Below are 12,981 nucleotides of genomic sequence, written 5' to 3'. Positions count from 1 at the left end.
ATGGAGAATCAGGAGTTGCAACTGACCACTCCAGCTGAGATCCTACCTGACAGTGCCAACTACCAGCATGTGAGTGAGTTATCTTGGACACTTCATTCCAGTTGAGCCCCAAACAGTACGTGAAGCAGCACTCAGCTGAGTCCAGCCAATTCACAGAACTGTGACAAATAATATGATTGTTGTTTTAAGCTGCTGAACTTTAAGTGATTTCTTATGCAGTAATAGGGCTCCTGCATGAGTGAAAGTCAACAGATGAGTGGAGGCTCTGGCGGAGTTCTCATAGTTCCTCATCACTGGGCAATATGGTCTGCCTTTCCTTTTTTGCTTTTCTAGTTCATCCAAGATTTTATTATCTAATTCCTTGTATTAATTACTCCTTGATTGAAATACCTTGAGTACCTTCCATTTTTCTGTTAATTATGTGGTATAACATTTTGTTATCTTGTATCCATAGGACCAGAGAATGTACTATACCTGGGGCGGGTGTCGGGAGTTTTTCGATACTTTCAACCTTTTGGTACTGAAACAGCATTTCTTGACAGGTTTTTTTTTTTTTTTTTTTCTGCTCTGAGAGAGAGGGAGAGAGCAGGGAGACGGGCAGAGGGAGAGGGAGAGAATTTCAAGCAGACTCCCCAGGGAGCATGGAGCCTGATGCGGGGCTCCATTTCACAACCCTGAGATCATGAATGAGCCAAAATCAGGAGTCTGACACTTAACCAACTGAGCCACCTAGGTGCCCCTTCCTGACAGTTTTCTTAAATATTTACTGAGTACCTGGATATTGTATAACAGCTCTAGGAGCAAATGGTATGGAGTATCAGGTGAAACAAGGGCTGACTACAAGCAATATTTATAAATTTAACTGCAAAAAACTTTACTACATCAGTTGCTAAGGAAAGCGAAATAATGATGATATGGTCCCTGTTCTCTAGCAGCTCCCACTGTAATACAAATAATGTTTTATTGTTATTTTATTTTTATTTTTTTAATACAAATCATTTATAAACAAATTGTAGTATGGTATCATAGATTTGAAAATAGAAATATGTATCACAGGGGATCCCTGGGTGGCGCAGCGGTTTGGCGCCTGCCTTTGGCCCAGGGCGCGATCCTGGAGACCCGGGATCGAATCCCATATTGGGCTCCTGGTGCATGGAGCCTGCTTCTCCCTCTGCCTGTGTCTCTGCCTCTCTCTCTCTCTGTGACTATCATAAGTAAATAAATAAAAATTTAAAAAAAAAAAAAAGAAATATGTATCACAGGTGTAGAAGGGTAGAGAAAAAGTAACTATGCATTGAGGCATTAGGAAAAACTTTACATAGGAATTAAAATTTAAGCTGGATCTTGTTGTGTAGTTAGACATTTGCCAGGTAAGAAAAGGTCAATCCAGACTAGGGAAAAAGCACATGCAAAAGGTAGTAAAGTGTAAAAGAGATGGCATTATTCAGACCATATTTCAGTGCAATTGAGAAAAGTGTAGAAAAGTTGAATCATGTTATGAAACATACCTTATGTAATGCATAGGAGTTCAGACATAATACTATGATCGCTGAGGAACAGAGGAGTCTCATCTTTGTATTTTAGAAAAATAACACTGTTAGCAATGTGAAGGAGGGATCCAAGCAAGGAGGGACTGGCAGCAAGTCCAGTTAGGAGGCTACAGCAAGATTCAGGTGAGAACATCAATAGGCTGTGAAGTGAGAATTTATAGCTGCCCAACCTCCAAAACAGCATGACTGGAATACTGTGAAATAATTCCTATGTAAGGTAGAGGCAGCACTTTCTCCAAGGCTTATCCTCATATAGTAATAGCTGTTGATTTATCAGTGCCATTAAGAACACAATCCTTAATTTCAAAATTCTAAATAATGGGCCACTGTTACTAGATCTTATTTCCTATGTGTATGATAGTAATAGCTTTTATTGGGATATAAACAAATAGCGGCCTTGCAATTAAATATTTTAGTTTGGCCTTGGTTGAGAGCTTACTCCAAAGAATTCCAGAATTCTACAACATTTGGATAAGATGAAATTCTAGAAACCTGATTCTAGGTATTTTCCTACAATCTTTGAAATACCTTGACCAGAAGAAAAGTCTTTTTTTTTTTTTTAATTAAGATTTTATTTATTCATTAGAGACACACAGAGAGAGAGGCAGAGACACAGGCAGAGAGGGAAGCAGGAGCCATGCAGGGAGCCCGATGTGGGACTCAATCCCAGGACTCCAGGATCATGCCCCGAGCCGAAGGGAGGCGCTCAACTGCTGAGCCACCCAGGCGTCCCCAGAAGAAAAGCCCTGCGTTTGGCTCATACTGGGCATGCAGCCTACTCAAAGAAAAAAAGCAAGCACCTGGATGGCTCAGTAGGTTAAACTTCTGACTCTTGATTTTGGCTCAGGTCAAGATCTCAGGGTCATGAGATTGAGCCCCCTGCCCTGGGTCAGGCCCCAGGCTGGATATGGAACCTACCTAAGATTTCTCTCTCCGCCCCTCTCCCTGCTCACACACACACATGCACACTCTAAAAACAAAACAAAACAAAACAAACCCAAACCTATTCAATAAATCAACTTTCTGAAATAGCTTCTGTAACAATATTTCATACTCTGCATAACACAACAGTGGGCAGAAAAAGGGAGCCAAAAACATTACCAGACATTACCTCTGCTTCCTTATTGTGAGCTCTGTAATTATCTTGCAATAGCACACAATTTTGCTATCCTCAGGAAGGGTTATAATTTTTTAAATGACTTCAAATAAAGATATAAAGATTCATCCCAGTATTCCCAAAGTACTTTTGAAGGGAAAGCAGAATGATCTAGTGGAAGAAACATAGTCCTCAGAACTACTTAAATTGGGGTTCAAATTCTGATGCTTCCACTTGCTATGTATTATTGTATTAATTTCTTTTAAATTTAGTTCCCTTATTTATAAAATGTTTATAGTAAAGACAAACCAAAATTTCACTACTTTTACATGTATGATTCAACTGCATATATAAACCTTAGGCTTATAAAACATACCCTTATCCAGTGTAATATACCAAATAAATGTTGCTGAAATAAATATCATTGTTGTCTCTTCTTAACTATACTACCACGTCCTACTACATGGATCCTGGAAGTTTATTAATGACATAAATGTGATGTTAATAGTGTCTTTTATAGGCATGATAAAGGAAACAAACTTATGAGAAGTACCTTGCATAACCAATTTTGAGCCTGCCACATTTTCCTTCAGTGCATAAGATGTTAAGCTGCCTTAACAGCAAGCATAGTTTCTTCTTCCATCCCCAGATACATCCTTTCTAATACTATCAACTTTCCCTCCACTCCCAATGCCCACTAAAAAATCTCTCAATCACACTAAAATTTTTTTCTGGAAAATCTCCTTCTAGCTTCACTACTAATTTCATGGCAGTGACAAATAAGTGTTATTCATAAGTATACAAAAGTAGGAAACATACTAGATAATATGAAACTGAAAGGAAATAGCTATGGACTATATTGTTTTCCACATCTACTACATTATGCGTAAGATATAAAGTTTCATAAGTAAAGTAAAATTCTACATCTTATATATCTACTACTTTTGATGGTACACCTGTGTTACCAGTCTGCCACCCTGGACTATCAATACCTACTTCACAGAGGTGCTAAGAAAATGAAATAAACCGGGTAAAGTCTAGTACAAAAGTGTCCCTTTCATGTCATATATTTTTTAAGATTTTGTTTATTTATTCATGAGGGACAGAGAGAGGCAGAGACACAGGCAGAGGGAGAAGCAGGCTCCATGCAGGGAGCCTGATGTGGGACTCGATCTGGGGACCCCAGGACCACGCCCTGGGCTGAAATCAGGCGCTAAACCTCTGAGCCACCCAGGGATCCCCATTTATGTCATATTTATCGTATATTATAAACTATATGTGTGCACTTGTACTATACATCTTACTTCATTTCAACTTTCAACATATAGATCTGTACGTTCAAAAAGAAATGATTGTACACCTATGTCCCTAGCAGCATTAATTACAATAGCCAAAAGGTAGAAGCTACCCATTCATCAATAGATCAATAGACAAAATGTGGCATGACGTACAATGGAGTATTACTCAGCTGTAAAAAGGAATGAAGTTCTGATACATGTTACAACATGGATAAGCCTTGAAAGCATGATGCTAAGTGAAATAAGTCAGACACAAAAGGGCAAATATTGTATGATACCACTTATATGAGGTACCTAGAATCATTGAATTAAATAGAAATAGAAAGCAGAACAGCGGTTACCAATAGCTGCAGGGAGAGAAGAATGGGGAATTATTGTTTAATGGGTATAGTATTTCAGTGTGGGATAACGAAAATGTTCTGGAGATAGTGATGGTTGCACAACAATATCAATATACTTAATGTCACTGAACACTTAGAAATGGCTAAAATGGTAAATTTTGTATGTATATTTAACTACAATAAAAGGAATTTTAAAATACTTGTTAAAAAATAAACACTGTAAAAAGTACACACTATCTTAAGATAGATCAGATACACTGTCTGGGTATGGCTAGGACCTTGGGGTGAAAGGCGATGAGCAAGTAGATTTTTAAAGACTGGACCAGCTTTCTAGGGGTGAAGGGATCAGAAAGGGATCAGGAGATGTGAAGTCAAGACCCACCTTTCAGGGCACCTGGGTGGCTCAGTGGTTGAGTGTCTGCCTACAGCTCAGGCATGATCCCGGGGATCCGGGATCACGTCCTGCATCGGGCTCCCTACAGGGAGCCTGCTTCTCCCTCTGCCTGTGTCTCTGCCTCTCTCTCGCTCTGTGTCTCATGAATAAATGAATAAAATCTTAAAAAAAAATTCTTTAAGAAAGCAAATAAACAACAAAAAAACAAACAAAAAATTAAAAAAAAAAAGAAAGCAAATAAACACAATCCAAGTACAGCCAGTGGAAGGCTATCTGGATTGGATAATTCTTCCTTGTGGTTATTTGGGTATGAAGAAGCATCTACATTTCCAAAAGAAGTTACAACAAAAACATTTTAATTCAAATAAAAATGTAAGTCATGTATTTTCCATAACTATACATTCTATTTATAAACTCAACATACCATTTATGATTACTGAAAGCTTGCCGTTCTTCTGAGGAGCAATAATCTGAGTGCATAATACTACTCTGTCTATAATAAGAACAAATACTTTTGCTTTTATTTTCCTCCTGTATGTTATTAAATAACAACAGATCTGCTGTAGCTAAGTATAACTCATTTGGTATAACTTAGGTATTTTGAGAAATTCATTAACATTATCAGACCTTTAGGGTACTTCATTATAATAGTACATATTAAAATAGTGCCCTTTTATAAGCCTTTGGAAAATTGACAATACATACTAAAACCAAGTATGTGCATTCCCCATGACCCAGCAATTCTACTCCTATGCATATATTCAACAGAAATGCATATATACAGTCACCAAAACACATGTATAAGAATGTTCTCTGCAGCATTATTCATAATAGCCAAGAACTAGAAATTCCTCAAACACCCATCAATGGTAGAATGGATAAATTTTGGATATAGTAAAATTGGTTAAATTAATGAAATACTATTCAGCAGTAAGAATGAATGACTGCAAATACATACAATGTGAGTCAATCTCACTCTGGCAGGCTGAATAATAGCCTCCAAAGATATGGAGGATCTAATCCCGGGAACCTGTGATCGTTAACTTATATGGCAAAAGAGGCTTTGCTGGTGTGATTGCATTAAGGATCTTGAAAGAAGGAGATCATCCTGGGTTATCCAGGTGAGCTCTATATGCAGAGGCAGAAGATGATGTGACTATAGAAGAGAAGGCCATATGACTATGAAGCAGAGGCTTTAAATACCAAGTAAGGGGCCACAAAAAATACAGGCAGCCACTGGAAGCTGAAAAAAGGCAAGGAGACAGGTGCTTCACTCACAGCCTTCACATTCAGGAACCAACCCTGCTGTTAGACTTGGGCCTAATAAAAAATAGTTTTCAATTTCTAATCTCTAGGACTGTAAGAGAAGGAGTTTGTGTTATTTTAAATCACTAACTTTGTGGTAATTTGTTACAGTGGCATCAGAAAACCAATACACTCACAAATATAATGATGATTGAATAAAAGAGTACACTTGAACGCTGAGTGAGGCAGCACTGGGGCAGCAGGCAGACTGGGCTGCAGTCCATAATGCTGGGTGCACTTCCGGGGCCCAGGAGTATGAGGCAGTGGGCCTTGGAGCCAAGTCTGTCTGCAGCACCTGTCATGTACTTCCTGGCCCAGGGTTCAGACTCCAAGTATGACAGTGAGGCACCTGGAATGCTGGCAGCCCTCTCTTAGCCTCTGTCCAACTTGATTCCTGAGCAGGCTGAGCAGCAGCAAGGTTTGTCACAGCCTCTAAGCAAATTGAGCTGGATCCAGTCTCAAACCCAGACCCAACAGTGCAGTGCTGAGGTGGGGGAGGGGCAGCAGGAGAGCTGTCTGGAATCTGATTTCCAGCAGAACTTCAGGTATTAAATGACCCTGATAGGTGACTTTGCTTTTTGTAGTGCAAACCAGTTACTGCTTGCTTCTTTGCTGGAATACTTGAGCCATGTGCATGAATCCACCTCGTTCAAGAGTTGTTGAAATTTGACAACCTTTATCAAAATGGCACTGCTGTCTTCTTTCACTTGTAGTGAGGAGTTTAGCTCATTGAGACTACATCACAACAGAACTATTGCTTTTTTTAATTTTTATTTATTTTTTATTTTGGGGGCACTTGGGTAGCTCAGTTGGTTGAGTATTATCAGACTCTTGATTTCTGCCCAGGTTGTGTTCTAGGGCTCACTGGATGGAGCCCCATGGTGCTGGGCTTTGCACTCGGCAGGCAGTTTACTTCTTTCCTTCTCTCTGCCCCTCCTTGCATCTGTGTGCTCTTTCTCTCTAAAATAAATAAATAAGTCTTTTAAAAAAATATTTTAATCTCTATATCCAACATGGGGCTTAGAACACAAACCCCAAGATCGAGAGTTGCACACTCTACAGACTAAGCCAGCCAGGCGCCCCAAGCTATTATTGTTCATCAGCTAACAAAGAGTTCCTCAGGATCCTTGTGAGGATAATTCTCATATCCAGAAGATCAGATCAAGGAAAGTAGCTTTGAGGAACAAACTTCACATTACTTAAATGAATTACAACATCTTGCCACCCTAGGAAAACGTGGATATAAGAGAGTACTCAAAATAGGAAAAATTAAGTGGTATTTTGCAATTAAAAAAATCATGATTAAGGATGCAACTATACAGATTGTATGAAGGTACTATAGTGAGTGAAGGTGTTGACAGGTCTTCAGCATCCTGATATTATAAGGCCATCATACTGCTTGGATAGAACATGCTCATGTAGCCCAAATGCAAGATTGAATTTCTATTTAGTTGCCATCTCTGGAAGTGAGTTCCAACCAGGAGAATGAAAGAGATCAGTATGATGTTGAAAATGATTAAGGTAACAGCTCATCCATTATCCTCACCAAGTTCACCTTAGAAAAAGAAAAATCCTTAGGAGAATGTGGCATTGAAAACCAGACTAATAGACTGATGAACTGTTATCACCAATTTAGTCACAAAAGATGCCAGTGAATTTGAGTCATTCATTTTACTCTAAGAAAATGGCTTGGCTGATTTGTCTTCCAGATTATTGAATATCAGCTACCACTTGGGCATGATTACACTTAAAATTTCACATCCACTGAGGAATCTTCTTAAGAAAGCTTAAAACTTGTTGGGGCAGACATCACCTGATGTAGTGTCACTTGATGTTGCATATCCATATCCAGCTGTGGGAGCTCTCTCTGTGGGACTGGATAGCTGAGAGAAGCAAGCAGAAGTGTGGGGGCCAATCTGCACGCCATTATGTTATGGCCAGCGTTGCAATAAAAATCTTTCAAGAATTGGAGGAAGGTGTATTTTATATTTATAAAATGGGAATAGTACACAGACATCTGAAGCCCAGAAATATTTTCCTCATGGCCCTGATCAGCAAGTCAAAATAGGAGACTTTGGCCTGGCCTGCGTAGACATCACACAGAACAGACTGGATCAGTACGACAAGGCAAGAGAACACCAACATATACTTCTAGAGTGGGTACTTGTCTATACCCTTAACCTAAAGAGTTAGAAGGATCTGAGTGTGACGCCAACTCAGATATGTATAGCTTGGGTGTGATCATACTAGAGCTCTTTCAGCTATTTGGAACAGAAATAGAGCAAGTACAAGTTTTAACAAGTTTAAGAACTAGTCAGATATTTGAATCCCTCAGTAAAAGGTCCCTCAGAAGCCAAGTGTATCTAGCACTTAACAAGAAAGAATGCAACTCAGTGACTGTCTGTTCTGTTCAGCTGCTATAAAAGTGACTCTTGCAAAATTCTGGAAATGTTAATCTCACCCTACAAGAAAAGGATAATGAAGAATTACAGAAACAGCTAAGCCTCCTTTCTTATGACACAAGGGTTAAAGATGACATGGAAGATGGGAATGTGCTTGTCTAGCCTTAATTAGGCTCTATAAATGTGAAAGTGGTCTTAAACTCTTTAAGCTAGTCAACTGGAATGTAAATTTCCAATCTTTATTAGGGTGTAAAGGGTATAATACTATTCTTTAGTAAGCCAGCATAAGACTTATTAAAGTGAAGTTGTAAAAGTTAAAAAAGAGTACATTATCTATGATTGCATTTACATAAAATAAAAGGCAAAACTAATCTATGGTTTCAGAAAACAGAATAGTTATTACTTGGGGGGAGGAAGAAGATAGTGTTAGTTCATACTGCTGTGTCTTGGTTTAAGGGCCAGTGATAGGAGTATGTTTAATTCGTCAAAACCCTCACTTATATATTTTTCTATATGTATGGTATATGTTTTAAATGTTGGTAACGTTTCAACATTTATCAATGTGATAGTCTACTGAAAAACATAGATATATATCCAAGGAAATGGGGAAAATATTTACTAAACAATAACTTTATTTAAGAATCCTAAAGATTTGTTTCTCTCCCCACAAGATTTAAAAAATCTCAACAGACAGTATAGTGACTTTTAAAAGCTAAAAAATAAGCTAAAAGTAAAACCCTGCTTAATTAGCTTTGTTATGCCTATGTCCTAAGACTGTAAATTACAAAAGTACAAGTAAAACCACATTTTTTGAAATAACAATAAACAAAGGAGAAAGTCAGGTACTACATACCAGATGATCAAAATGTGTTTTGGGCCAAAGATTCTTGAAACTAGTAAAAATCTTAATAGAAATCTCCTGCTGCTAATCTGTGTAGATTATTAAATGTAAATACAATTTATAAAACACATCAGAATTTTATTGCTTGAAGAATACAGCATATGAAATCACAAGAATGTCAAAATGAAAAGTCACTAGGCTTCAAACATATAATACATTATCAGATGCAGTAAAATATTAATTAACCTGAACTCTGCATCAGGAAAAAAAAAACAGTGTGGAAAAATATCTAAGTTGTTTACTTAAGAAACAGATAAAATAGAAAGTATAAGGATGTTACAGTACAAATTAGAAAAGCCAACACTTATTATTTCTTAGACTAGACTACCTTTGGTACTTAAACTTTAAAAAAACAACCCCTTCTACCTTGTCCAAAGCACTTCATGGATATAGTATCAACTTCAACTTAAAATATCCAGCAAAATTAACCTTTTTCATGGCATGGGGAAAGTGTATTTAATAAACGTATGCTAATATTTTACTTTTTCTAAAACTGCAAAATAAGATTAAGAAGTCTAATACTTATAAACTTTACTTTTTTAGTTCTTCAATTAAAATTGGAATCCTGGCAGCCACAATTTATTCTTGGGCTTGGTGAATATACAAATTTAAATGGTTTGGCAACTGACATAGGAATTTAGACTACTTTATACTATCTTTAGTGGCTTTTCCATTCTGTTTCCAAAATACAAACAATATGTCATTTCTTCAACACATTGGATTCCTGTAAAAATCACTACCATACTTTATTTATTAGAACCAAAGTAAAGCTTCTCCCTTTTAATGAGTAGATTGAAACTATTTACGTTTCATATACGGCTGATCAGTTATGACACACTTTCTTAAAATAAAACCAATCATTTTTAAAGCTATCACTCAATTATGATGGAGACAATGATGCCATTTCAAAAGGAAGCACTGGACACTCTAGGCCATCTAGTCAAGAAAATGTAAAAGTAATGCTAAAAACAAACAATAAGTAAACTATAACTACAAGTTAAATTACAAAAAAATCCCTCTTTTACAGTAAGCATGCTTATTAACTTTCATTTCTTTCCCCCAGCAAAGGTCTGAATATTCATGAATCTCCTTTAAACCAATGGAACCTAAGCAATTGTTTCACAAGGTCCAATAAACATGGATGGACTGAGCAAGTAATACTATTAACAATTATTGGAGTGAAATAGTAAGAATCATGACAGTCCTCAAAATTGGGTAGTCTTTGAAATGTAATAGTGTAGCTCAAGATGAATTATGCCATAATAAAACTGTAGTTTTCACTTCTACATAAAACAAAAACAAAATCAAAAACATAACCCACTGAATTTATACAACTATTGAACATACTCCTTGCTAGTTTTTGAATGTTTTGAGATTTTTTTAAACAAGTATATTTATCTGAGCATATATATTTATTGCCTATATATATATATATATATATACCCATTTTAAAAGACAAAAAATTCAGATACTACAAAACTGAACTCTTTGTTTTTTCACCAACCTGATCTAACATCTACTGCATCACACAACACCCTCCCCCCAATAATTTAAAATTCCCAATTTTTAGTTTAGTTAAAAGGGCAGAGGAAATGCAAATGCAGATTTAGAGTTTCTGTATAAATTTTACTGTATTTTATAAACTTGACGTTTTCTGTAACACTGTTTATTGATCAAATAAAGGACTCACTGCTATCTAAAATTTCATAAACACCATTAAAAATTCAAAATTGATATTATACTGAACCTTAAATTTTCAATAGTTCAAAGAGACAGTTTTTACATGAATAGCACACAATAGATGAAACTTAACAGCAGACATCCCTAGAATACCAATGGCAAGTCCACCAAGATGCATACAAAATTACAGATAAGCATTTCTTTCACTGTTTTCTTGTGCAGGGAAAAACATTTATAGAGGAAATAGAAACTCAGCTGGTAAATTTCAGATATCATCATCATCTTCTTCATCCTGAGAAGATCCTGCCTGGTTAGATGCACTGGCTGTGGCAGCAGCAAGCTGTGCTTGTTGAGCAGCTTGCTGCATTTGAAGCCATTCCTGCTGGGCCAATTCTGCTTGCTGCTGTCTAGCCTAAACACCAAAAACATAAAAACAAATAGTTTTTTTTTTTAAATTCACAACATACTCACTTTGGTTAAATATAGATTAAGCCAATTACATACTTAGTTATCAAATTTGGATATTTTCCAACCACTATATAACTGTTACACATCTGGAGAATATGAACTCTTTAAGAAAATATAGTTAGACCATTGCCTCTCTGTCAGCTGAGGACAGTTTCCAAAACTTGGTTCTCTTACAGGCAGTACCCTTTATGCCACATAATTTTATGACCTTTGGTTCAACTGAAGTTGAAAGAGCTGGCAGAAAGATTTTTGGTTCCTTTCCTGCTTCTCATTCCTTTTGTTTTGATTCTTTTGTCCTCTCAACTTAAAATTAACACGTAAACATTTTTCAATCTAAAAATTATTTCTGTGGTTTAAAAGTTGTCTAGTACAGTACCTCTAACTCTTAAGTACTAATAAATATGAATGCAATAGCTACCTTGATGTGTGAGTTTCTTTTTTTAAGATTTTACTTATTTATTTGTTTGTTTAAGAGAGAAAGCACACACACACTCAAGCAGGGGGGAAAAGCAGAGGGAGAGGGACAAGCAAATTCTGCCCCAGCACGGAGCCCAGTGCAGGGCTCTAACCCACAATCCTGAAATCATGACCTGAGCCAAAATCAAGAGCTGAATGCTTAACTGACTGAGCCACCCAGGTGCTCCGATAGTTTGAGTTTCTCTTACAGTTCCCTACCCTAAATACACATTTCTCCTCTGAACCCCGCCCCATAAATACATACACGTGTGTACACACATATATACCCTTCCCATATACATACTAGAGAAAAGGCACTTATCCAGAACTGAATTTAAGTGAGATAGTTAAGATCCATTCCTCTGATATATCCTCTCCACAACCATCAGAGAATTTTAGAAACTGGGGCACCTAGCTGGGTCAGTCAGTAGAGCATGCAATTCTTGATCTCAGGGTCAAGAGTTCAAGCCTCACACTGGGCATAGAGCCTGCTTTAAATAAACAAATAAATAAGGCTTTATATTTTAAAGCTTTATTCTTAATAAAATAAGGAATTTTAGAAACTAAGATACACATATAGGCATTACACACACTGTTGCAACAGCTAAAAGCTCTTTCCCAATTTAATTTTATCTATTAGCTTTAGAAAAATCACACCAACAGGGAACAAATGAATCTGTTCCTGAATAGATCATATTGGATTCTACCAAAACAATGCTGTTTCTCCTTCTCTGCCTTTTCTCAGAATTGTTACTTAAGCCTGGCTCGTACCCGCCAATTCCGAGCTACCATTTAAAACAGAAATTAGTCTTTCTTGATCCTTCTAGGTCATATTGTACACTCTATTTCATATGCCATAATTCTCTATGCATTCTCATATCTACCTACTTTATTCTTTAATTATCTGAGCATGTATCTTTTTTTCTCCACTAGCCTTGAGAGTAAAGACTATTTTCATACTCTTTGTTGCATTCCCAACACATAGGCTCTGGTATTTTCTGAATGAATGTTTTGTGGGAAATGGTAGTACTCAGCATAATTCTAACATTAAGATTTTGCCCTGTATATTCCTGATTTTTCTTAATAATCT

The 12,981-nt window shown here is 36.8% G+C and overlaps 1 protein-coding gene and 1 pseudogene across 2 annotated transcripts in view; one reads left to right on the top strand and one right to left on the bottom strand.

The window, feature by feature from the left end:
* On the top strand, nucleotides 1-8,548 carry LOC144319144 (eukaryotic translation initiation factor 2-alpha kinase 1 pseudogene; annotated as a pseudogene).
* Nucleotides 5,019-12,981, bottom strand: part of DR1 (down-regulator of transcription 1) — a 23,191-nt gene continuing 15,228 nt past the window's right edge. The window contains exons 3-4 of one of the 2 annotated variants that reach the window (XM_077905479.1): nucleotides 11,224-11,379; nucleotides 5,019-6,944 (exon numbers count right to left, since the gene is read on the bottom strand). In XM_077905479.1, coding sequence (XP_077761605.1) covers nucleotides 11,233-11,379 — 147 coding nt within the window. In that variant the 3' untranslated portion in view covers nucleotides 5,019-6,944; nucleotides 11,224-11,232. Of the gene's footprint in view, nucleotides 6,945-9,344; nucleotides 11,380-12,981 lie in introns of those variants that run through there. The other variant, XM_077905478.1, reaches the window with a different exon arrangement.

This window comes from Canis aureus, chromosome 8 (genome assembly GCF_053574225.1).
Source record: "Canis aureus isolate CA01 chromosome 8, VMU_Caureus_v.1.0, whole genome shotgun sequence".
Lineage (NCBI taxonomy): Eukaryota > Metazoa > Chordata > Mammalia > Carnivora > Canidae > Canis > Canis aureus.
The sequence above is the reverse complement of the archived record's forward strand: the minus strand, read 5'-3'. Positions and strand labels throughout refer to the sequence as shown.